Below are 25,322 nucleotides of genomic sequence, written 5' to 3'. Positions count from 1 at the left end.
CACACTCTTTTGTTCCTGTTCAAAATGCTGTTTTTGGTATACAAAGCTTAAATGGCCTGATTTTTTGTTACCTGTGCAATCCTCTTCCAAACAAATCTGCCTGCTTTGCATGATTGGCCCAGGAACCAGTGCTTTGAATTCCTTTAATTCTGGATGTTAGAAGCTTTTTTTCTGTGAGGGCTGCATTACTGGAACACTCTACCCTTTGAGTTCTGGGTGGTCCATACTGTATATTTTCAAAGTTTAGGAAACTGTGAAGGTACTAAGTTTTGGAGCTTGAAGTGACTGTCATTTTGTTACTTTTTAATAATACTTGCTTTTTCATTGATAGTTTTTATGATTTTGACCTTTTTTAAAATGTAAGCTGCCCAGATTTTGTGAAAGCGGGCAGGATATTGAATTACATAAAAATAATTAAGTAAATACATCTGTTTTGTAACTTGAATGTCATCATTTTCTCTATATGACCAGGCTACCTTAATGACACTGCTCAATCACTTCTGTGATCAGGGTACATTAATCACCCATTCCTTCTTTCTTCACAAACACTTCTTAGAATTCCCATTGCACTCACCTTAATCTCATCTTCCTCCTGACATATACACATTTCTGTCTCCTATAAATAGATGGACAAAAAACAATTTTTGCTTCTTTCAACACACATTAATTTCCCACATATACTACTACCTTTCTACCAGCAATTGCACTTCTTACAGTATCCTACAATATCTGCATTCTTTCTTTCATTTTTAACAAACGTTGTATCAAGGCATACAAATGCATCTATTTGCTCTAGGAAATTTGTTTTCTACAACAATCAAAACCACTTTGACATTTGAGACATTAAGGTCCATGTTCCTCAATATAATTCCATCCACTCTATCGTATAGTTTCCTTAAATCAGCAAGCATACAATCTATTTCCTCATATTAATTTCTCACATTTCTAAATTACTTGCTGAAGACCAAAAATCTGGTCTACACATCCCCTGTTCAGCATAAAGCCCCACAGCATTTTCCAAATTTTGCTAGTTACCTCATGCACTATTTCAATAATAATTTTGCCAAACACATTGCCAGACATACTTAATAAACTAACTCTAATAGATTTTGCAATCACTTTGACTACTTTCTATTTATCTACAGTATGAAAATAATAATGGCATTATTTCAAGTCAGGCAGAAGTATAGATTTCATATATGTTAAAAAAGCTTGCTCATTAACAAATCACACCTACTTTTTATTATTTCCCCAGATACGTTGCCTATACTTGCACCCGTTTTTCAACATTCTCCAGAATTTTATTTCCATCAAAATTACTCTGTGTTTTGCTGCATTTATTAATATTAACTATTCTTGCTCTTTTAAAATTGCATTATGTTCAGCTATCTTTTTCTGCCTATACATATTATATCTTTCATTTCAATTTTTTGAACAATGACTTTTTATATGTATTTTTCTCACTCACTTTTCCTCATTTTTCCTGCATTCTTTTTCATGTTTCCCATCAACATTGTATCTCACACTTTTGTGATACTCTGTAATATATTTCCTTTTCACTCTGTTCCAAGCAGATTTGTCAATGTTTTCCCATTTGTTCTGATGAAATTTCATCTATTGGCTAATACTTTTTTCATATATTTTCTTTTCTTGCATTCATTTTACTTTCACTCTATTTTTTTCACTTCTTTCCCTTGTCCCTTGCCACCCAAATTCCCCTTTGATGCTACCAAAAAAATAGTCTGTCCCACAACCAGACTTTATGACTTTCTTTGTTCTCTTACTTTTTCATCACAAACAATCATTCATTTGGGTTTATATTCATTTCTTTGCCACATCATGTATAGATTTAACCTTAAAGTATGTGTTTTAAACAAGCAGACCTTTTCTATGGAAACTGTATTTATTTATTTATATTTCATGTTTCTACACCGCCCATCTCCCTCAAGGACATTCTTATCACTCAGTATTCTAATCCATTCTTGGGTCTTCAAACGGTTCATTACATTTTTCAGTATTCTTTTATCTATTCTAAGTCATCCTTTTGTCACCTTGTAGAAATATTTTTCCCCTGGATTACATGCAATTAGAATTTTGCACATTTTCCTCCCAAAATCATGCATAGTTCTTCCACTATAGAATTTATTGGAGCCTAATATACACCTATTACCAATTTATGATTCGTAACTATGTAGCCACCCATGATAATCTACATGATGCACATTTATAATTTGGACATATACTGTCGTCCTTTCATTTATATCTTTGCTTTACTTCTCTGAATGTTCTAATCACCCTCAAAGATCAGGCCACATTCATTCATATATATTATTTTCTTCTTATTCTTTAATTTCACAAATACATAGCTTTGTTTTGATTTTTTGTTTTTGTTTAATGTTTTGTTTTTAATTTTTTCCTTTTTTTTGTATTACTTCTCTCTCATTCCAAACTGCAATCTTCTACATGCCATGATTATCACCAGATGGGCCATAGATGTTGACCTCTGCTTCCTATTATCGATCAAAGTCAAGGTATCAACCAGTTTACTAGCCTTAATTGTATTTTTCCCACATGTAACATTCCCTGCTGATGGTGAGGGTGGTACCATTCAATTCTAGCTCATTTTGATAAATGTCCCACAAACAGAGTCCTGTTTTACTACAAAAAAACATGCTCATGCTATTCTATAAATGACTCTCTAATCTACGGTACCCTTTGTAAGCCAATAACTGTTTCCACATCCTACCAACTCAGGGGTATATGCAGTGTACTGGCACATTCTCAGGACAAGAAACATTAAATTTTAATGTTTAATGTTACACTTGTACTAAAATATTAACAGCGTGACTTATGCCATTCTTTAGAAGTATTTGTCACTGTTCCATGGAACACAATGCTAGGTAATTGTACATGGAATATTTCTACTGTGTTTGGTAATATGCCATTCATATTTTTAGTTATTGTTTATATCACTTTTCAAAACATAAAAGTTGTTTGCATTTTGAATGCATACATTAGAAGGGAGAAAAATCTCACATTAATGCAAAAGAGATGCTAAGTACTGAAATGTTTTGCAACAGCCCACTCAACTTGACTGATCTCCAGATGTGTGGATTTCAGCTCTCCAAATCCCAGACAGCACTGCTGTCTTTGAAATTTTAGAAATGTAAATACAATACCCATATTTAAAAGGGCCCCACGCTGGGAAAAGTTGTTCTAAAACAGATTTTAATTTTAATAGCTAAGTAAAGATTGCCCATACAAGATTGTGGAATAGTTAAAAAATATTTTCTCTTCATCTTTGACTTTGTCATAACTTATCTACATTTTGATGCTTCAGAAAGTAGGAAAGCTGTTATCAGTATAATAGAGAATAGGCACCAGACAAAGCCCATTAGATTCTTATCTTTTTGAGGCAGGTTCATAACTAAATAATTAATTATAATTAATTAATTATAATTAATTAAAACCTTCATTCTGACTATATATAAAACGCTCTATAGAGAAATGAACAGGTTTGACATATCATTAAACTATGAACAGGTTAATGAACAAATTAATTAAATTAAACTATAATTTAAATCATGCTTAGTGTCAACACTTATTCCTTCATTCTGCTTCCCTTCTCTCCATCTCATATGACTGCTTGAAGGCTCCCCAGGGATCTGCACACACAAGCAGCTTTGCTAGCTGTCCCAGCGTGTGCAAATGGCAAATACCTGGTCTATGGGACTATGCAGTAGGCTGGATCAGATATTACCTTAGGTTCTCTCTATTATTCTATGTTCAGACATGTTTCGCTACAATACCAGCATTCAAACTTTAGAGTCTACTTTCATATATGTTTGTGTATGGCCCTGTCACTGCAGAGGATTGAAGCCCTGCTCTAAGGCACACACTTTAATATGTCCTTAAATTTCTTATTTTCCAGAGAATAAACTAGTAACAGATAGCTTGCATTTTATTGTAGCTTCCTGCTTGACCAATCTTCTCTGTCTTTCTGTCTTTTCCTACTATAGGCATACTAGTCGATGGTTACATGCCATAGAATGGCTTGCTAAGAATGAGCAATTCTGTCAATGTCATTTGTATTTACACCATATTACTTTTCTCACCAACCACAATTTATATTAGGCTGCACTGTATAGGAAACAAAAAAGCTATATTCTTTGAATATTCAGGCTTCCCAAAGTAGGCACTTTTTACAAGCAATATTTTGCATAGGGAAATACATTCTTGTGCCTATCTTTCTCAAATATAGACGTATTTGGTTAGTTATTTGATGATGACCACGAGACATGGAATAATAATTTTAAAAAGTCCTGAAAGAAGGTTCTTGCAAATGACTTCCATACTGTTGCCAATAAAACTATAGAAACATATCCTGCAAACCTTTCAATTCACAGGCATTACCTTTACGTGTATTTTCCCAAAGGCCTATATTTTTGTACCTAAAAGGTATGAAATTATGAGTTACGAATTACATCAGAAAATTTTGAGCAATGCAGGTCTTGGAATTCAGGCTTTTTCTATAGACTTGTGAAGTCCAAAATGGACAATTAAACAAACATTAATTCAAATTTCTTATTCACTCATCTTTACAATACACCCACTAGTATTGCATAGTATTATAGTCAAGTAATGTTGGGGCAAATTTTATTATTTGCTGCTAGCTTGGTTTTTCTGGAGCTAATTATGCTAGGAAAAGATTGATGTGGCTTCTCCTTATTTTGTTCTCACATAGTTCCTCTTTAGCTTCCCACCTTTTTTCTTGCAAATTCTTAAATAAAGCCGTGTCCTGAATAGGAACATAAATCCTCTAAAGTGATTCTGGGGTCTCTTTGGAACCAAATGCATATGTCAGCCATGCAATGCATACATTTACTAACAATGAGATTGCTGAGCTCCAGGTGGTTCCCAAGCTTTGTGGAAAGAAAGAAGCAAAATGTGTTGCTCTAGTATTAATCTTTCAGTAGAAGAAAAGGAAACAGAAATATGTTAAGCATGCACTATTGTTTCTCTGGAAGTTCTGAACAAAATCCCAAGCCAAGAATTCTTCTACTGCTTTTGACTTGAAGGAGCAGCTTTGATCTCTTGAGTGTAATTGTTATAGATCAGCACTGATGCATAAATCCTGGAAAATCTTTGGAACCCAGACAGTTTACTACAAAAATTGAAAGAAGTCACATTGGCCTTGCCAAACAGGACATATAGGATAGTTAATTAATAGTACAAAATGCACAGTGACTATTCATGTAAGGATGTTGGTAAGACTCTTTAACATTCTTGGGGAAAGGAAGAGAGACATAATTCTGATTTATTCAAATTCTGCTCTCTGAATAACATTGCAACCAAATACAAATAGCCCCAAATAAGGGTAGTGCATTAAACCTCATCTCCTCCATCCATGTAAACACAACATTAATACTGAAGAAATAATAAAATATCCAGTGTTGGGTTGCACGTCTATGTGTTAATGTTCCTTGTTCAAGATTCTCACCCATACTTACTTCTACATACAATAATGGGAGTGAATTGAATTGATTCACCTCCAAGCAAAGACCATCAAGATTTTCCCATTCTTTTCTCCCGCACCAATACACCATTTCATTTCATTTCATTTTGTTTTTGTTTTAGTTTAACAACACTTGATTGAATTAGTTCCCCAAAGTCTGTAATTCTGTGGTTCCACTCTCCTGCTTAATAATGATGTCCACTCACACCAAATGTATGTGAAGTGGAAGAGCTATTGGACTGATTTTCCCCAATCACCTGAGTTCATTCATTAATTAAATATTAATCCTTCCTTCCCAATACTTTAGATTCCAATTTGATCTGTGTGGCAAAGAAATACTTCAAAAAAACCCCCATAAAATGGAAGCAAAATTGAATGTGATGGATATCTTCCCAGGTCAGTAAAAGTACAGATCTTCTTGGGGGAATGGCTAGATACAGGGATACATCTGAGGTGTGAAAGGATGTGATTTAGTTTGAAAAAAAAAAGGATATGAACAGAGCAGGTGACAGTGATGGGGAGTTGGAGAAGAGTCCATCTTGCAGCATAAGAGCAATGACTGAGTGATGCCACAGAAGTGCATACACAATGCTGTGAATATTCAGAATATAATATATCACAAGTTCCATTGGTTGGATATAATTCCCATTCATCTGACAGGGGAAGTCTGGTTCGGCTTACTTTATAGTGTTCTCTGTGATTAGACAAAAGTTGTGTGACATAGGCAAATTCCTTTAATAAGGAGAAGTAGGGGGCTCTTTTTGTTCATTTAATTCACAGGATAATAATCTGAAGATCTTCCTTTACATTTCTTTTTTTTTAAAAAAACTGTGATATTATTAAATAGTAACATGAAAGCCTATATTTCAAAGAAGATCTGTGTGCAATTTTAAGAATAAAGATCAGTTTTACACAGTTACTGCCACCCTGTGTGTTGCGAACAGATGTGGGTAGTGCTGTCCCCCAACCCCATACATTTTGTATCCACCTCTTGGTCAATCAAGCCAAAGTTCTGTAAGGGGTGGATGAGTGGTGCTTTTGAGCAATGTCCAGAGACAACTTGTTCCAAAGCTGTACTGTTAGAACTGTTTGATATGGTTTAAAAACAAAGCAAAACCAAAAACAACCAACGGGGTCCCACAATTTAAGAACGGGGTCCACACACATGAAACGTCTCCTCTTTTCAGGTTGCTTTCCATTAAGAGTTTGGTGGTGCTAGCTGTTGTTCTCAGCCGTGAGATATTTCAATGCAGCAAAGCCATAGCGGCGTGACATATCCTGCTGGAACTCTTCTTTGAGGGTCTTGAGACAAATACGGTACTGCTTGTTGGAACGGAATTTGGTGATGTCGAAGCTGGGCGCATGTGGCATGTGGATCATATAGGCATTGGGAAGCACCGTGAATTCATATTCCTGAGGAAGACAGTCACAGTAAGAGTGAGCAAGAAGACCAACGTCTCATAATTCTTTTATACCAATAGAAGAGAATATGTGTAGCTCAGGGTTGAACTGTGGGGTCCTTGGTACTCTCTGAGCTTGGTTGTTTTCTTGTACAGAATTCATTACCCAATCTCATCAGTACTATTTAGTTGGGTAATGAAACATCTGCAAGAAAACCATCAAGCTCAGAGAGCACCAAGGACCTCACATTTCCTTTTGTTCTCCTCTCCCCTATAGCCTTAAGCATTGAAAAAACTGGAAAACAGCAAGCGTAAGTCAAACGTTGGCACTTATAAAAGGATGGTCTGCAAATAAAAATCTTTTCTTAATCCCAGTGTAAATATATCTCCCCTCCCTGCCTGCCCCTTTTCTTTTGTTAACTTGAATAAAATTAAATATGGCATCTGCTTGCTAAGCATGTGTATAGTTAGGTTTTGTAACCCCCATATGAGAAAAAAAACTTGGTCAGTATTTACTCATGTTTGCTGATGTTTCTAGATCATGGCTAAGACTGGCAAAAGAAAAAAGTTGAAAATTTGTGTTAGAGGGGGAGGAGAGGACACTTAAACTATGTTTAAACCACCTTTGCAGCAGTTACAATTTTGCAAGGCAAACAGAAGTCTAATAAGTGAACACTCTTGTGGTGAAATTTCAGAGGACATATTAATAGAACCGATTTCTGCTAAAGTTATTTGTTTAGGATAGAACCAGCACCTTGTCAACTACATTAAATGCATAAAATGTTGAATCTTGGGATTTATCATCTGAAAGTCTGCTTGCATCTGCTGCAGAGCAGCAATCCAGAACAGCTTAAGCAATTCTCAAGAAGCTTTTCTTTACAGAGAGATGAAGCTCGCTATTAATCACTCTGCATTTATTGCGGGGTTCTGGTAAAAATGAAAGCCTTTGATTAGCAATCCTTCAGTTTCTGAATGACATGTTGATAACACAGATACATATAAAGCCAATGTTAGATTCACCTTCTAGCTGGGCTAAGAGAATTTTGCAGCTTTGTTTTTACCTTCTGCCTCAAAGCAATGATCTTTTACTGACATCAAAGCCTTTCTCTGCTGCCCTTTCATCCTTCCTCAGTTATGTTGCTATTCCAATTTTGCCAAGAGCAGTTGTTTCTCTTCACTGCTTACATATTTTTACGGTAAAAATAGAGCCCACTGTGGTATCGTTACTATGATAAATTTGAGGAGTAAAAGGAGAAAGAAATGTGAAGCCATGGATGCGCCCATCAAGTCACCATGAATTGAGCTTGATTAACTCAGAGGTATCCAACCTTGGAAACTTTCAGACCTATGGACTTCAACTCCCAGAGTTGAAGAGTCCAATTTTGGGAGTTGAAGTCCACAAGTCTTAAAGTTGTCAAGGCTAGACACCTCTGTTTTAACTGCAGGCACACAATTCTAGAGATCAAAAGCAAGGGCATTTTCTCAACTCTGTTGACTTGATGCTCTTTTTCACTTTTAAACTGGGACCTGTGCCATAGAAAGCACAGTTTTCCTACAAGGCTATTTCTCCTCCATCACATCCCATCAAGTCACCCCAGAGTTCTATCCTTTATTCCAATAAACATATTGATTCTAACTGAACTACGAACAAGTGCAGACACTCTTGAAGAGCTAACCCCACTGGATCCACTGTTTTCCTTTCTATACAGGTAGTCCTCGACTTACAACCATTTGTTTACTGACTGTTTGAAGTTACATACACATTGAAGTAAAATGATCAGTCCCTGCACTTACAAGAATGCAATATCAAGGTCAATATCAGGTCAAGGCCATCAAGACTAGCTTCTTGCTCGAAGAGGAAACTCAAATTAACACATTTGTAGAATTTCCCAGGTATAGAAGTCTGTAGTTCTTTGGTTCCTCCTTTCCCTTTGAATGCTAGGAAGCAATTCGTCTGGAGATAAACACTCATTCAAAGTAAACAACTATTCCCTGGTATATATTTTTAATTATTCTCAGTCTTTAATCTTGTGGCTTCACTCTGCTTTTCAGTATTGACTGGTAGAACCCACTGACACTCTCAGAGAGGACAGAAGGGTCATCAGCACTTCCTGAGATTTTAACCATCTCTTGCAGACAGGAATGTCCAATCATCCTTAATCTCTATTTATCTTTTCTTGCTCTGCATTAAAGTTAGTATTTCAAAGTCATGCAGGGTTATGCTCTCTTCCTGCTGTTCTTCATTTTGTTATAAGCAAATATTTTCACTCCAGGTTGGATACTGTGCATCGTAGCAGGATTCCTTTTGCAGAGAAGACTGGTAAAAGGCTGTCTTTTTTTTTTTTAAATAAACAGGTTCACTAGTGGACCAGTGAAACATTCGTCTCCCTCCCTCCATCATGAATGTTAGAAAAGTTCTGCTACTTTCCCCTTCTAGCCCAAGTGACAGGAAGAAAGGAAAACACATGTTTTCTTTCTTTTACTTTCAGTGGTCCACTAGTGCAGGGGTCCCCAACTCCCAGTCCATGGACTGGCACTGGTCTGTGGCATGCCAGAAATTGGGCCATGCAAACAAGCGAAGCCCCATCTGTGGGGTGACAGTACACAAAACCACACCCCCTCTGGTCCGCGGAAAAACCTCTCACCACAGAACTGGTCTCTGGTGCCCAAAAGGTTGGGGGCTGCTGCACTAATGGACATATCAGATGGAAGATGTCAAATATGGATGGGGCTCCTGCAAAAGCTCTATCATTTGGAACCATACATCTTCAAATCTCTTCCACCGAAACAAAAGTGAGTTATATTTGTTTTCCCAGTACAGATGGCAATAGTGAAAAAACAGGGGACTTTTCCAATTTTCATCCGCATAATTGTTGGCCAACATTGGCCAGCATTGTTGCTAAACCTGAACTCAATTTCTTAAGTTGTCTTCATTTAAAGCTGGATTTAGCATGGGAGGACTGTTGTTGAAAGAGCCCAGTGATAATAATGTCTAGGACCTAAATAGTTTTGTCCTTCCAATAATGCATAGGACCTGAGTAGCTTTGTCCTTCATACATTTATCTGTTAACATTCTACCTTTTTTACTGAACAGCTGGTATACTGATACTTCTTGCATTTTGTACAAAGCTGAAGAAACCTGTTTTATATCCTTAGCATTCTTTGCCAACTTCAACTCACTCTATGCTTTAGCCTTTCTCACACTCTATGTACAAAGACACTGTTATGAATTGTCCTATTGCCCCCTTGAGAAACATTTGCCTCATTTAAAACAGTAAATGCTCCTTGAGAGGTAATCCAAAGAGTGAACTGTATCTTTCCACCTGCTCTGGGAAACTGTTTTGTAGAGAAGCAAAGAGCTAATTGTAGGGCAGACCTGCTCATTTAAGATGCCAGTTGCAAATTTAGAAATGCTGGTTAGAAGCATGGTACAGTTTATTGTTACCCATCTTTTGGCAAACTAATTACTGGATGGGGGAATGATCCTACTGGGTGTTATTTGGCACAAAAACATTTTTTTTTCATCAGACATAATTTTTTATGTTCTTTCATTCTTGTCTCTTGGAATTAATTTGGAGCACCAAATGTTTATACAGAAACCTGAAGCCCATTATGTATGAACATTGCAAAAAACAAAACAAAACAAAACAAAAAAACAAACAACCCCACTCTGCAGTGGGAAGAATCCTGGCTATGTCATTATACTATATTCCAACCAAATGGAGCCGAATTATAGGCTAATTCGGCTCACTGCTAGGAGTTTGATGCTCACTGGCTCAAGGTTGACTCAGCCTTCCATCCTTCTGAGTTTGGTAAAATGAGGACTCAGATTCTGTAAACTTTTTATAGAGTGGTGTTAAGCACTATGAAGCAGTATATAAGTGCTATTGCTGTTACCCAGAACTAGGAAGAATAGGATGGTTGGCTGTGCTAGCTAGGAGTTATGGGACCTCTTGATTAGGAAAACTATTATTTTCTGCTTCTTGCTAATAGTATCAATTTTTCAAAAGCAAAGATTACAACTCTTTCACGAATGAAGGCGAAATACGTGTCCCGGGATGAAGTTGCAGAATCCAATCTGGATCAGTCACTGGGACCAGAGGTTTAGTTTTCTGAGTTTTTGGACTCGTGCTGGAACCCATCTTCAGGGAACTTCTCTCTAGCAGAGTCTGTCTAGCACACAGATTGGATCCTGTACAACTCTTCCGTATTAGTGAATCTGAACAAGAGTGGACTCCCACATTTATAACGCAATAAGAAACAAACTTTCTAGAGCAGGGGTGTCAAACTGCTGGCCCACGGGCCGGTTTTATCATACCGGAGCCACACCCACCCCATTGCCGGCAATGGCAAAAAAGCTCCGATACGTTGCGCGACGTCACATGACGTCGCAAGTTTGACATGTCTGTTCTAGAGCATCCTATAAAAGCAGTATCTTTTATATTTAGAAAAAATGGGAAAACAAATTGCTACAACTAAATTTCTACTTCTCACCTGTGCATCCAATTCCATAATGTGTGCAACTTTATTCCAACCAAATCCAACAAACCTTCGGTCATATTCTGGACAATCCTGCCTTACCACAACATATGGCTCAAAATCTGCTTCCCATTCAACTCGGTATGGTGTGGTGGCTGTTCGCCACTTGGCAAAATTGGTTGGTGCATGCCCTTTTGTCCATACGTGATACCTGGAAAACATATGGTTTGGAAGAATCATTGATGGAAGTAAGCCGTGGAAACAATCCATGTGGAGATCTGTTGAGAGTACAGTTTGGTTCACTTCTCTTCTCTTTCACCTCTTGGTTTGTTCACTTGACAAGAAGTGAATGAAACTTTTTGACAACACTGCTGATACAAAGGTCAGAAGAGGTTGCTGCACATGCATAGCACCTGAAGAAAGTATCTTCCAACTTTTGCATGAGCCCCAAAGCGGGGCAAACGAGCAGCTTGGCCATGTGGCTTTGGTCTTAGGAAAAGATACTGTGGTACTTCAGGATGCAGATTTGAGAACCACAAAGATGTCAGATTTTCAGTGGGCATTACTATCCAGGCTTCCATTGACTTTGGGGAAAAAAATGAAAAATGAAATTTTCTATAATTACAGATTGATAATCTAAGCAAAGAAATCATGACTGATGAAGAAACAGTAACTACAGCAGTTCTGGACTGTGACATTTAATTGTAAAAAATGGTACTCTGAGAAGATGTTGACATGAAGATAAATGCTTTGCAAATGAGCTCAGCCACCATTCACAGTTATAATTTTTCCCTTTTTAATTTAGTAGTTTGTTTTCAAGGCAAGCAGAAATCTGTGAAGGTGTTTCTGTCATCATGGCCGAAATTTAGATCAATACAGGTATTAAATAAAAGCCTAGGCAAATACTATCAGTGCCATCAAAGCTATCATTTTGTTGCCATGTGCCATCTACACAATTTCATCTAGACAATCAATTCAATTTACAGGAAAGGATCCTTTTATAATTTGTTAATTTTACCCATGTCACTGCCAGTCCTATCCAAGCACAGCTACTATTCTTCAATTAAGACAATGATCAATACTTTTCTTTTGCATTCATTTATTTATATATCAAATTTATATGGCCACCTATCTTTGCGCATTGTACAACAAAGTTATACATAGTAAACATATAATAAATCAGTCATTATTAGAAATGTCCTTAAAAAAACAAGGCATAGGAGAGAATAGATTGTGCTCACTGTGCCATTCCAGAATGATATCGGCTACTGCCACACATCTATCAATTAAACCAGGACACTATTACATCATTTGTTCCTATAGCATACCATATTCCAATGTTTACTTCAAAACCCAGTACAGTCAGACAGACTTGATATTGTATCTAGATTTAATTTAAACACTGAAGACCTCCATGAAAATCTTGAAAATATTCAACTTGAAATTTTGACCTAACTTTGTAATCTAAAGGATCCTATGGTTATGCTCACAGAAAAAGCATATGTGGAATAAGAACAGGGCTGGAAGGCACTTTGGAAGTATTCCAATCCAACCCCCTGCCTTATACCAGTGGGCCCCAATCTTTTGGGTGCCACGGACTGGTTCTGTGGGGGCTCTGGTTTTGGCGTTGCCAGGTTCCACACATGTGTGGATGGGGCTTTGTTTGCTCATGTGGCCCAGGGGTTGGGGATCCTTGCCTTATACCATCCCAGACAAATGGACGTCCAATCTTTTCGTGAAAATTTCCAGTGATGGAGCACCTACAACTCCAGAAAGCAAGCTGTTCAATTGATTGTTTTTATTGTCGGGACATTTTTCCTTAGGTCCAGGTTGAATCTTTCTTTAATGAGATTCCATCCATTGCTTTGCCTTCCCTTGAGTGCTTCGGAAAATGAGTCATCCCCACTTTTTTGTAGCTGCTCCCCCAAGTATTGGAAGACAGCTATCATGTTACCCCTCATCCTGGTCTTCGATAGGCTAAACATACCTAGTTCCTTTAACTGTTCCTCCTATGGCTTAGCTTCTAGTCCTGTTCTAGTCCTGTTATCATCTTTGTTGCTGTTCTCTGCACTCTTTCTAGGGTCTCAAGTTCATTTTTGTATTGTGGTGGTCAGAATTGGACAAAATATTCCAAGTGTGATCTCACTAGTGCAGTATAGAATGGTGCTAACATTTCTCATGATCTTGTTGCTATGCTTCTGTTGATGCAGTCTTTTTGCCACCTGCAGCCCACTCTGGCTATACTTAAGTGATAAGTATGAGCCAGTAGTGTTGTCCACTAGGAAACTTAGATGTCTCTCATAGTTACTACTGTTGAGCCAATACTGTCTGTTCTATACCTGTGCATTTGGTTATTCCTGCCTAAGTGCAAGACCTTACTTTTCTCACCCCTGAACAGCATCTTATTGGATAAGGTCCAATGCTTTCAAATCATTCAAAAAGGAAATATTTCTATTCTATTTCTTCAGAAATAGGATAAAAATCAAATCAAAAATACATTTCAAGAATAGTTATTGTAATATGCTAATAGCTTTTAGTGAAATAAAATAAAGGAGATGTTTGTATTTATTCTTTATTTGGGATATTTATTATTTCTTTGAGGTACAAGAAGAAATGGTAAGAAGAATAGTCCTACTGGGTATTGGGTAAACCCAAGGCCTATCTGCTCGTAGTTTTGTTTTTTGTTTCTTACAGTGGCCAGCAAGTTGTCTTTGAGGTGATAGAGATATGTCCTTCTTCCATTGTTCCACTATAATTGGCTTTTGGAAGCATGCTGTCTGCAGTTTGAAGGTAATATTAATCATAACTTTGATAATATCTGGGTATCTGAAGAGAAAATGAGAATGCATTCCTATAACTCTGTAGAATCTTTGAGAGACTGAAATGCCCAAACATGGTTCTACAATGAATCTGGGGAGACTTCAATAATCTATCAATATATTATTTGTTGCCTGTCCTAGCACTATATAAGTTTCTATTCTACCAGGTTCTTCGGCACAGAGCTGCAATTAATAAAGAATATATATATATATATACATATATATATATTCATTCCTTAATATTTTTCAGGAGTTCTCTAGAATCATTATAGCAGCATTCATTTTGTTAAGTCTTTTTTTTCCAGAGTGAACTATAGTAAACCAAATAAGTTAAGAGAGAATTGCTAATTTTGTTTTGTTTTTATTTTATTTTGGCTCAATGTAATTGCATTCAAATTTGTTGACATGGACAGGTCATCGGTCAATACACATTAGTGCAATACAGAAAATTTTACTTGGACAAGAGACTATATAATGTTACTTTCTTTCTCTAAAATTCCCTGAATAATCAGAGAAAAAGTAATTGCACTGTATTTGGAAGTAGATTCAAAGCAGCAGCAATTAATATAGTCTGAAACCTTAGTGGAGCAAAGTTTAATTTTTTTCTACAGACAAGGAAATCTCCAGACCTTTAATATAAAACCCTTGAGACACATCTACAATGAAGCCATCCATTATTCTCCATTACAAAGCTCTCATACTCAAAATATCCAGGCCACTACAAAATTTGCTGGAAGAGAAATAAAAGGAAGACATTTACCATAGAGAACTAATTTATATGTCTCATATACCCAAAAGGAAAAAAAAATAACCATTTTAGAAAACAGGAGACCAAATAAAAATAAAAATAAAAAGTTTGGAATGCTACAGGAATGATCAGGAATCATTGTCACACAACTATTAGTTTGGCTTGCAATAGTTACTAACAATTTATTAAAACCATCCTGAAAACCAAGGTAGAAATGGTTGGTTGGTAGATGTGAGCTGTGAGAAGATTGGAACGATTAGATGGACTAGCTGTAGGGAGAAATACTGGACACGGATGAACAAGCTGAAATGAACACAATAGAGTTGCTGAATCCAGAAACAGGACATTCAGGATTTAGGAGATACTATTTCTACATGGGATTATAATCTTCCTTAAGGATCAGCTTTATAGTCTTCATGGATTCCGTAAAGATTTATATGTTGGTAAACTCAAGAATTACTTTGTCGTAGATAGTTGCTGAAAACTGTTCAGAAACTGCAGCTGTCTAAAAATGTAATCTGGCTGCATGATTCTGAGAGATTCCATATAACTGTGGTAGCGAACCTATGGCATGTGTGCCACAGGTGGCACGCAGAGCTCTCTCTGTGGGCATGCGCGCCGTCGTCCCAGTCCTAAAACCCCTTCAGCTGGGTTTTATAAAACCTTTTCGCTTTAGGCCTCCACTGCCGTGTGCAAAAAAAAAAAAAAAAGGTTCAATCAATCAATTTCAACTTCTAGTGGGAAAAAACAGATCTCGCAAAGTAGGAATTGATTGATTTAACTTTTTAGTCTCACCCAGTCTGCCCTTACCATTGCAGCCACGCCCACCCAATGGGCCACGCCCACCCAACTGGCCATATCCATCTAATGGGCCACGCCCACCCAGCACATGACAATACATAAGTGGGTTTTGGGTTGCAGTTTGGGCACTCAGTCTCTAAAAGGTTCGCCATCACTGCCATATAATTAGGGCACTGGTTGTTTTTTGAAGCCAATTCAAGGGTTTCATCACAACATATAAAGACTTACAGTACATGACTTTGACCCAAACTGATCATAACTGAATAACAGAGTTGGAAGGGACCGTGGAGGTCTTCTAGTCCAACCCCCTGCTCAAGCAGGAAACCTACAACATTTCGACAAATGCTTGTCCAACCTTTTCTTGAAAACCTCCAGTATTGGAGCACCCACAACTTCTGGTGGCAAATAGGTAACAGGGAATCTGTGATATGTTTCATCATGGGTTAATGATCAATTCTCCTTTTTCCATGATGAGGCTCAGGTTTTGAAACACATTTTTAAAAAAAGGTAAAGGAGACCCTGTGGATGTTACTCCACTAGTCATTGCCAACTATGGAGGCAGTGTTCATCTGTTTCAAGGCCATTGAGCCAGCACTGTCTGAAGACATTTCTGCGGTCATGTGGCCAGCATGACATCATGAAGCACTGTTACCTTTTGAACTGCTAGGTTGGCAGATGCTGGGATGAAGACAGGACTCACCCCATTGCGTGGCACTGAAGTCTTGAACCTGGGCTGCTGGCTTTCTAACTTTTTTGTGTGTTTTGAAGTGTTTTTTTAAAAAACACATTGCATTGTTATAAATTGAAACTTGTTCTTTGTTTATGAGGAACCAAAAACACATTGAAGTCGTGTAATATTAAATATTTTATTGTTAAGGGATAATTGTTTTAGTTCTTGGTGTTCTATAACTCATTTTAAATAATGTTTTTATAATTGGTTTTTATTGTATTTTATTTTTTTGTAAGTCACTTTGACCTATGAAGAGAGGGGATGACGTCATAAACACACACATTCATACCCACTTACATCCCTGGGGAAGGGGGAGCAGATGGAGGATTTTCAGAAGATGTAAATCAACTTCCCACCTGGTTCCACAGCAATCTTATCTTAGAGATTTCTTACTGAATTTACTGCTTAGAGTCCTAACAGGAAAAATATATCTACCTGGCAACCACCCTCCACCCAAAGTACCACCTGTTTTGCTGTCCTTTTAAGAAATGGAACTTTGTTTCATGACTGTCTGTTTTTCCTACTATTGGAAGCCAGGCAAAATAACAAAGACTCAGTAGCCTTTCCCAAAAACTCTTTCTTATGGTTTATTGTCTAAAACTCCCCAATCTTAATCTTTTCAAATTAAACCTCCAGACAACCTCCTAAGCCTCAAGGAAACAGTGTAAATGGATGGCTCATTTTAAGTAATAAAAGGGAGAATGAGAACATGTTTCTAACACAAGTTTAGAATGCTTTAAATGTACACTACTATGTGCTTTCTTTTATACCCAACTGCTTAAAATAGAGAGGGAGAAAGCAAATCTTTTGAATGAATTAAATAAAATACATGCAATACCTGAATGTGAAGAGTGTTCCCATGTCCAACATAGATAACAGCTCTGCCTTTGACTTTGGAAAAGAGAGGCGATAGCGGAGAGTTTCAAAAGCAGGTACAATTAGAGCTTTTCTTGTATTGGCTAAGTCAAGTTGGTCAACAGATTTCCTAGAAAAGAACCAGCAAATAAAATCAACCAAATGTTAAATTAGCTTTCTAGAAGGAAGTAGCAATATAACTGAATTATATTATTTTCCACAGAGAATGCTATATTTGGTTACCATTTAAATTTTAAATTTTCATTTACATTCAAAGCCATCTTGTATGCATTAGTAATTGCATTAACAGGAAGTACAATTGGCAGATACATTTAGATACAGCTACAAAGAAAATTTCTACTTTCTCTGATAAGAAAAAGCCTCTACACAGTAAATAATATTCACAAAGTGCTGTTCCAAGTGTGAAAAATGAGATTCTTTTTTTTCTGTCTGAAATTTTAAAAGCTCATCATTCATAATTTTATTTCCCCAATCTATATTCAAATGTGTTTGCCTATAAGAATTATCACACACTCTTTGGCAAATGCTGGCGATGAATTACAAAATTATGGTCTAACCTATCTGAAGTTCTCAAGCAGCAATGTGAAAATGGAAGATTCACTTTCATGTCTCTTGGGGAATATTTTTCTGAATAAACTTTAAACTTTAGATTTTGCTATTAGCTTTAAATAACTGGTTTCCTCTGAAGTATTTTTCTGTGGCTGTTTTATAAATGAGGTAACTCTTCGCATACTTTTCTGAAAATTATTTGAAGTGTCTGCATCACATTCCTTTTTCACTATGTACTATATTTTGTCAGCTTCCTATTATAAGTTTTGTATACTTTTTCTCTGTTTCCTTTTTTCCTCTCCTTCCATCAATTCTAATTGACCCAGGGAACTGCTTCTAAATAAAAAAATCTTTTCCAATCCACCTCCTCCAGCTGCCAAGATTATTCAGTGTTTGTGACACTCTTAACAATTCCACCCCCAGGTTTAGGTGTTACTTTCTTCTGTTGATTCGGCACAGAACTTGGTGTGACCGACAAGATAGCAAAGCCAGGAGGAGGAATACTGAAGTCATTTATGTCTCATTAAGTGTGCTTAGACTCAGCCAGGAAATGTGCCTTCATAGTAGTCTAATGGGCAGATCATGATTTCATGTTTTTCAGCTGTCATGGCAGACTTCCAGAATTTTACTTTGCTCACTGGAAGTAGAAGTCAAAATAAGATCCCACACAGTTGGAAGAATGATCCCCTGAATGATCATTACAAAGAGAAAGCCATAGTTTGCTGGTAGAGCAAATGCATTAATGCAGAAAGTACTTGATTTTATCTAGTTAGGGGGGAAAACTCTCACAATGGAATTGCTGTACAAATTGTCAATTCTAGAGACAAGTGTTTCTTAAAGTATGACCCAGAAGTCCTAGGGGGTCCCCTAGAACCTCTCAGGACTCCCAGAAATCAGGATTATTTCTCAGTTTATGTCGAAACATAATACAATATTAAAATCCCATCCAATAATTGTGGGAGTGATAGTGACAGCAAACATGTTAATTTTAAATATTGATATATATATAATCCATACAAACAAAAGCTCTTTTGGAGTCCTTCATAATTTTTAAAAGTAGAAATCAGTCTTGAGAGAAAAAAAAGTTTAAGAAACACTGCTTATAGATGACATTGGCTTAGGCAGACCAATGGTGGGGAAGGGTTTTAGAGAAAAAAAATCTTTAAACATTATTATAACAATATTGGGCTAGGTGGACCAATAATCTTACTCCATACTGACACAGCTTCCTATATTCTTTATAATATGGCACTTTTGTTGTCTAGAGCAACAGATACTCAAACCAAGTGGAACTGTTACTGCTCCAATTGGCAGATTGGAATGATGGATAAATGTTACAGTATAGACCTGTGTTTCTCAACCTTGAGAAACCTTTAAGTTGTGTGAATTTAGGCTCCCAGAGTTTCCCTGGAAAACATAACTACTGCCTCACCAAAATGACTAATGACACTAGTGATTAGACCCATTTTTGAAAACAAAAGTTGTATCATAAATGTTAGCTATAAAATGCTCATTTCTGTACTGCTGGAAAAAATCTATATTACTCCAAAAAGGATTTAAAAGATATAGATTTGCATATAATAAATTATATACACTGATATATATAGGGGGGGGGGAGAAATCTATTTCATTTGAAGGGGAAGCCTTAATTAATTTGTGAGCTGTTTAACTGCTCATTGTTGATAGTAACTAATTTCTTTGTCTTCTTTACTATGATTTTTTAATTTGAAACTAGAATTTGGACTGGCACTCCTTGAAGTCCTAGTTGACGATCACTTAAATATGAGCTAGCAGTGTGCGGCAGCAGCCAAAAAAGCTAATACTAATCTTGAGTTGCATAAAACGAGGCATAGAATCAAAATCACATGAAGTATTAGTACCTCTTTATAAAGTCTTAGTAAGACCATACCTGGAATACTGCATCCAGTTTTGGTCATCATATTACAAAAAAGATGTTGAGACTTTGGAAAAAGTGCAAATAAGAGCAACTAAGATGATTAAAAGCCTGGAGACTAGAAAAGGAAGAACGATTTGGATTTGGGTTTGGCTAGTCTAGAGAAAAGAAAGACTAGGGGTGACATGAAAGCAGTATTCCATATTTGAGAGGTTGCCACAAAGAGGAGGAGGGCAACTTATTTACCAAAGCACCTGTAGGCAGGACAAAAAACAATGAATGGGGACTAATCAAGGAGAGAAGCAATCTGGAACTAAGGAGAAACTTCCTAACAGTGAGGACAATTAATCAGTGGAACAGCTTTCCTTCAGAAGTTGTGTGTGCTTTATCACTGGAGGTTTTTAAGGAGAGACTGGGCAGTCACTTGTCTGAGATGGCATAGGGTCTCCTGCTTGAGCAGGGGGCTGGACTAGAAGACCTCCAAGGTCTCTTCCAGCTCTGTTCTGATTAAATGTAGAATGTCTTTGAAGAAAGAACTGCTCTCTTAGGCTGTTTAAAACAGAGGTGTGTCCTATAGGATATTTATCCATACTTACATACATGCCTATCATACCATTAACTTATGGATAAGGATCAGTATTCAAAGCACAGAAAATAAGGAAGAAATAAGGAAGAAACAAAATATAAGTTACAAAGAAGGAAAGGAAATTTTCAGTTTGCATCAACACCATTCCCTCTACTGCCCATATCAGTTTATCCCTGAAAGCTGTCTTTGCTTCCACCAAGGCCATATGCTGCTTCATAATTGCCTTTTGCTTTTTAAACTATTTGTTTCTCTCTTTTTGAGCATCTCATCAACTCCATCCAACCATAACTGAGTCTTCTCGTTCATCTTAACCTACCCAGCTTTCCTTCATATGTATTTGATTTTCACTCTTTCTATATGATCAGACAAGCCCAACATATATTCAATAGCCCATTATATTCAATCTACATTCTTTCAGAATTCATTTATTCTTGACCTTAGCTCTTTGTGCTTTACTACACACAAACTTAAATATTCCACTTCCAATGCATTCAAATTTTCTTGACATATCCATGTCTCATTCTTAAATAACATAGTGGGCAGAAACACATTCTTATAACTAGCTATTTTTGCTTCTCTTGAATATTTATATTGATTCTGTACTGTACAAAGGACTACATGCTACCCACAACCCTTCTATAAATATCTCTGTGTCTTAAAATATCTCCATTCTTTTCCCTATTTTCAGTAAGCCATCCACTAATTTACACAAATCCATCAACTTGTTTTAGCTTTTCACCATTTATGTAACAGCTTACAATAATTCATTCAATTTTCCCTGTTAAATGCAATTATGTTGGTTTTCAATATATTAATTTTCAGAACCATAATCCTCATTACATTATTTTTCACTTCACCACAACCATTCCTTATACCTTTATACATTAATATATTAAAGAGTCAAATACCAAGCATCATTTTCTTACTCCCTGTTCGTTTTTATTTATTTACAGTTCCCAGTCCATTGCAGTAAGAATTACAGTTAGTCTCATATGTACCAATACTTTAACCTCCATCACAAACCTCTTATTGCAGTCAACCGACTTTTAAGATCATATCTATACAAAATATTCTGAAATTCAAGTCTATGCACTTTATCAATCACTATCTTTAAATGTATGTGAATCTTTTCAATTTCTTTAATTAAAAATGGTCAACAATTCATATTGCTAAATCTGATTAAATATAGACATTTTAAAAGCTGATTCAGTTTTGATTCAGTATTTTAAATTTATTTTTGTTAAGTGCTCTAGAAAGCTTTATTCAGAAGTTGTCCAACGAGGTGTTTAATATGGGCCAAATTATAAATCTGACTATAACCTAGAGAACTGTTTATTTATTTCTAATACAATGCCCAAGAAGATTAGTACTAAGTTAATACATAAATATCTGCTTTCAGTTCCATATCCTCCTCCAGATTATGGTTTACTTTTACCTTCCCTCAAAAGTCTTTTTTCAATATATTTTTTTAAGATGAACAATGATAAGTATTGATTGGTTTTAATTATATATGACTCAATCAAAATTCATGCTTCTCAGAACCACAGAAATTGGACACAAATGATCTTTTTTTATTTTTGCACTAAACAAATTGCAGTGAAATTCTCTGACCAAAAATGAACACATTGGACAACATTCAGAAGATAAGAAAAAATCCCACCGAAGTGTTGGCAAATGTGAATACATTAAATGAATAAAATATTTATTTGTTGAAATTTTATTTGTTTATTTGTTAGACTTATTTACTGCCCATTTTGTCTCCAAAAATTGTATTGGAAGTAACTTTTTCTTGAAAATATTTGGATTTCATCAGAAAATAAAATGGGCATATTAATTTAGTTTTAAATTTTAATAGCACTTTAACATAAGTTTGCAATTTATTAAGATCGCAAACAATGAACAAAATGACTGAGTCAGAAGAAGTATATGTTCAGGATCATAAAGTGTGCTCAGATAAATCTCATTCTTGGGGAGGTGGAAGATCAAGTCCAGGAGAAGCTACAACTTTTATAAGGAGGCAGCCGGGCCAAACAGCGTGGGAGAGAATGCAGCGGCTGAATTGGTATAAGAAGAGGGGACACTTGAAAATGCAAGCCATGAGACCCAGTACCATTTTGAAACAGTTTGTAGAACTGATGACTCCCCCAAAAGGTCCAGTAAGAGACATGCTCAGGTGCTCAGTTTGCCTATCCATGCACTGGAAACAAAACAATTATATGAGCAAATGAAGCTTCATTTTTGCATGCGCGGATCTAGGTTTTGTGGAATACCCCCCCCCCCGCCCCTGAGATCAAGTATCAGGCAAGATAAACTAAATCAGCAAACTGTAACATAAATGTATTTTTTAGCATTATCTACACTAAAAAACTGAGGGACAATATTTTAAGAATCCATGCTATGATTGTGCCAATACCTCAACATATAATCAAATAGTTTGACAGAATGTAAGCAAAAAAAGGGCAATAGTTTATTTGTTGCATTTCTACATTACCCTTCTCACCTAAGTGACTCTCGACATTGCACAATAAAAAGTGGATAGAAAAATAACCTCCCTAGCAAAATAAGAATTCATAAAAACCAAAGCTCTTTGATCCTTTGGCCACAAGATGTCCTCATTGCTCAACATACAGGAAGAAGTTAATAAAATCATGAGCCAGAAGACAATGTAAGCAGTGAAAAAGACCGAAGCCCATGAAAACCAACATTCACATTTACCACTCATACAATACATACTGAAGTCATTCCCTCCCTTCACCTCCAAGGTCGAGTACGGTAATTATTCTGTCTTGACAAGATTTTGTCTTTCAATCATTTATCTAGCTTGTTTGATCACAGTTCTGCTTCCAAGGTATAGTGATGGGTTAACAGTATGTCAAAGAGATAACAACTTCAATAACATTTTCACAGCCACTCTGTTAAAATCATCCTGGAAGCACAGATATTGGAGATGGGAGTGACCTATAAGTCATCTGGCCCTTTGCCATGCCGAAACAGAATGTGATTGTACATTTATTGAAGCTTTTAACCAGTTCAGTGCTAAGGTGGCTTCGAAATGGAGCTATTCCCCACTTCTTTGGGAATACATCTTGTAATACAAGTGTCATTATGCTGCTGGTTCTCTCCAGATGTGCTCAACTTCAGCTCACATTTCTCCAGGTAGCATAGCCATGCCGACTGAGAATTATGGAAGTTGGGAATTCAACACATCTGGAGGGATCACATTAGAAAGCTGTTCTAGTGATAGATATAAAATATATATGTTATATGTATTGATATACTGATATATTTATTTTATATCTCTACCTCTATCATCTGTCTCTCTATCTCTCTATCTAGTAAAAAGACTGTATGCATTTTCCAGATATCTTGCTTTAAAGAGATGATTAGAAAACCAGGATGTCAACATTCCAGATATAGTTGTTTACATCTTCCTTTAATTTTGAGAAAATTGGCAAGATGTCTACTAGGTTAGAGCATGTTTTGAAAAATATCAGTCGCAATAGCACTTAGACTTATATACCACTTCATAGTGCTTTTCAGCCCTCTGTAAGTAGTTTACAGAGACAGCATATTGCCCCCAACAATCTGTGTCCTCACTTTACCAATCTCAGAAGGACGGAAGACTAGGTCAACTTTGAGCCAGCAGCCAGGATCAAACTCCTGGCATTGGGCAGAGTTAGCCTGCAATACTGCATTCTAACTACTGCACCACCAATGTTAAGAAAGAAATGTTTTCAGCATCATGCAGCCATAGCAGCTACCTGCTATTCATTAAAGCAGTCCACTTTTTTTCAGGTTCCACACGTGCCTCAAATACTGCTGCTATAACAGCTACATTAACTTTAATGACCCCCTTCTTACTCATTTATCAAAATTTGCACTTCCTGAGGGTAAGCAATATCTTAGAAGATTCTCAGGTATGATGCTTCTACCTAAAATAGCCTGGCAAAAATCTGTGGCCTTAGGCCCACATGCAGGCTTTGGCCTAATTTAGATCTCTGTCCTTGAAGGTTATTGGAATCGGAGAAAAAGAGGGAGGAAAATATAAGATTGGAGAAAAATGCGACATCAGAAAAATTAAAAGGCTGTTGGATAGATAAAGATGGTAGAAATAAGACACTAGGTGCCCCAAAAGTCTCTGTTCTTCAATTTTTTCCTGAGCCATAATTACTATTATCCCACAGCCTCTATTACATTAACACCCTCTCCCCCAAAGTCTCTAAATTTTACCTTGCACAAAATTGTCCACCGTGCTATTACATTAAACTGTCTCTTTCACTTTTCTAGGCAAACATAACATATAAATTTAAAAAAGCCTGTATCTTCTAATTCTTGCCTCCCCAGGTATACTCCTGTATATCTATCCCGACTGATATAGATAGCTTCTCTCTATCAAAACTGTGCTTAAGGATTGAAAGCTGTATGCGTTACTGTCCCACCTTTTCATTTTAGGAGTTTAAGTTGTTCTACACAGCATTTCCTCCTCCTATTTTTCCTGCAGCAACCCATGTGGTAGGTAGGTTTGTATAGGGTGATTGGTCCAAAGTCCTCCAGGAGTTTCCATGGATGAGGGTGGACTAAACCCTGGATTTAGTTGCTCCCTGGTATTCAGGATGCTGCTTATAAGCTCTATGTGCTTAGAGCTCAAAGCATTGTTAGAGACCCCACACATCCACTTTACGGTCTGTTTCTGTTGCTCCCCTCTGGGAGGAGGTTTCTATGTATTTCTAGCAGGACTACCCAATTCTGTAATAGCTTTGTTCCCTATGCCATCCGTCTGGTAAACTTGCAAGATTCATTTTTCTTACCATGCACATGTATACATAACCCGAACTAGACTGTTTTTTCTCTGTCATATAATATATGTGGGTATATGCATAATTCTGCATTTATTTATTTATTTATTTATTTATTTATTTATTTAT

General features: G+C 36.6%; 1 protein-coding gene across 1 annotated transcript in view; it reads right to left on the bottom strand.

The window, feature by feature from the left end:
- Window positions 1-6,336: 6,336 nt before the first annotated feature.
- Window positions 6,337-25,322, bottom strand: part of LARGE1 (LARGE xylosyl- and glucuronyltransferase 1) — a 188,488-nt gene continuing 169,502 nt past the window's right edge. Inside the window, exons 11-13 of the mRNA XM_015812827.1 lie at window positions 17,331-17,477; window positions 11,410-11,605; window positions 6,337-6,928 (exon numbers count right to left, since the gene is read on the bottom strand). Of these exons, the coding sequence (XP_015668313.1) occupies window positions 6,731-6,928; window positions 11,410-11,605; window positions 17,331-17,477 (541 nt within the window). The 3' untranslated portion in view covers window positions 6,337-6,730. The remainder of the gene's footprint in view (window positions 6,929-11,409; window positions 11,606-17,330; window positions 17,478-25,322) is intronic.

The sequence above is a fragment of the Protobothrops mucrosquamatus genome, unplaced genomic scaffold, assembly GCF_001527695.2.
Source record: "Protobothrops mucrosquamatus isolate PMUCROS unplaced genomic scaffold, P.Mucros_1.0 scaffold113, whole genome shotgun sequence".
NCBI classification, from domain to species: domain Eukaryota; kingdom Metazoa; phylum Chordata; class Lepidosauria; order Squamata; family Viperidae; genus Protobothrops; species Protobothrops mucrosquamatus.
The sequence above is the reverse complement of the archived record's forward strand: the minus strand, read 5'-3'. Positions and strand labels throughout refer to the sequence as shown.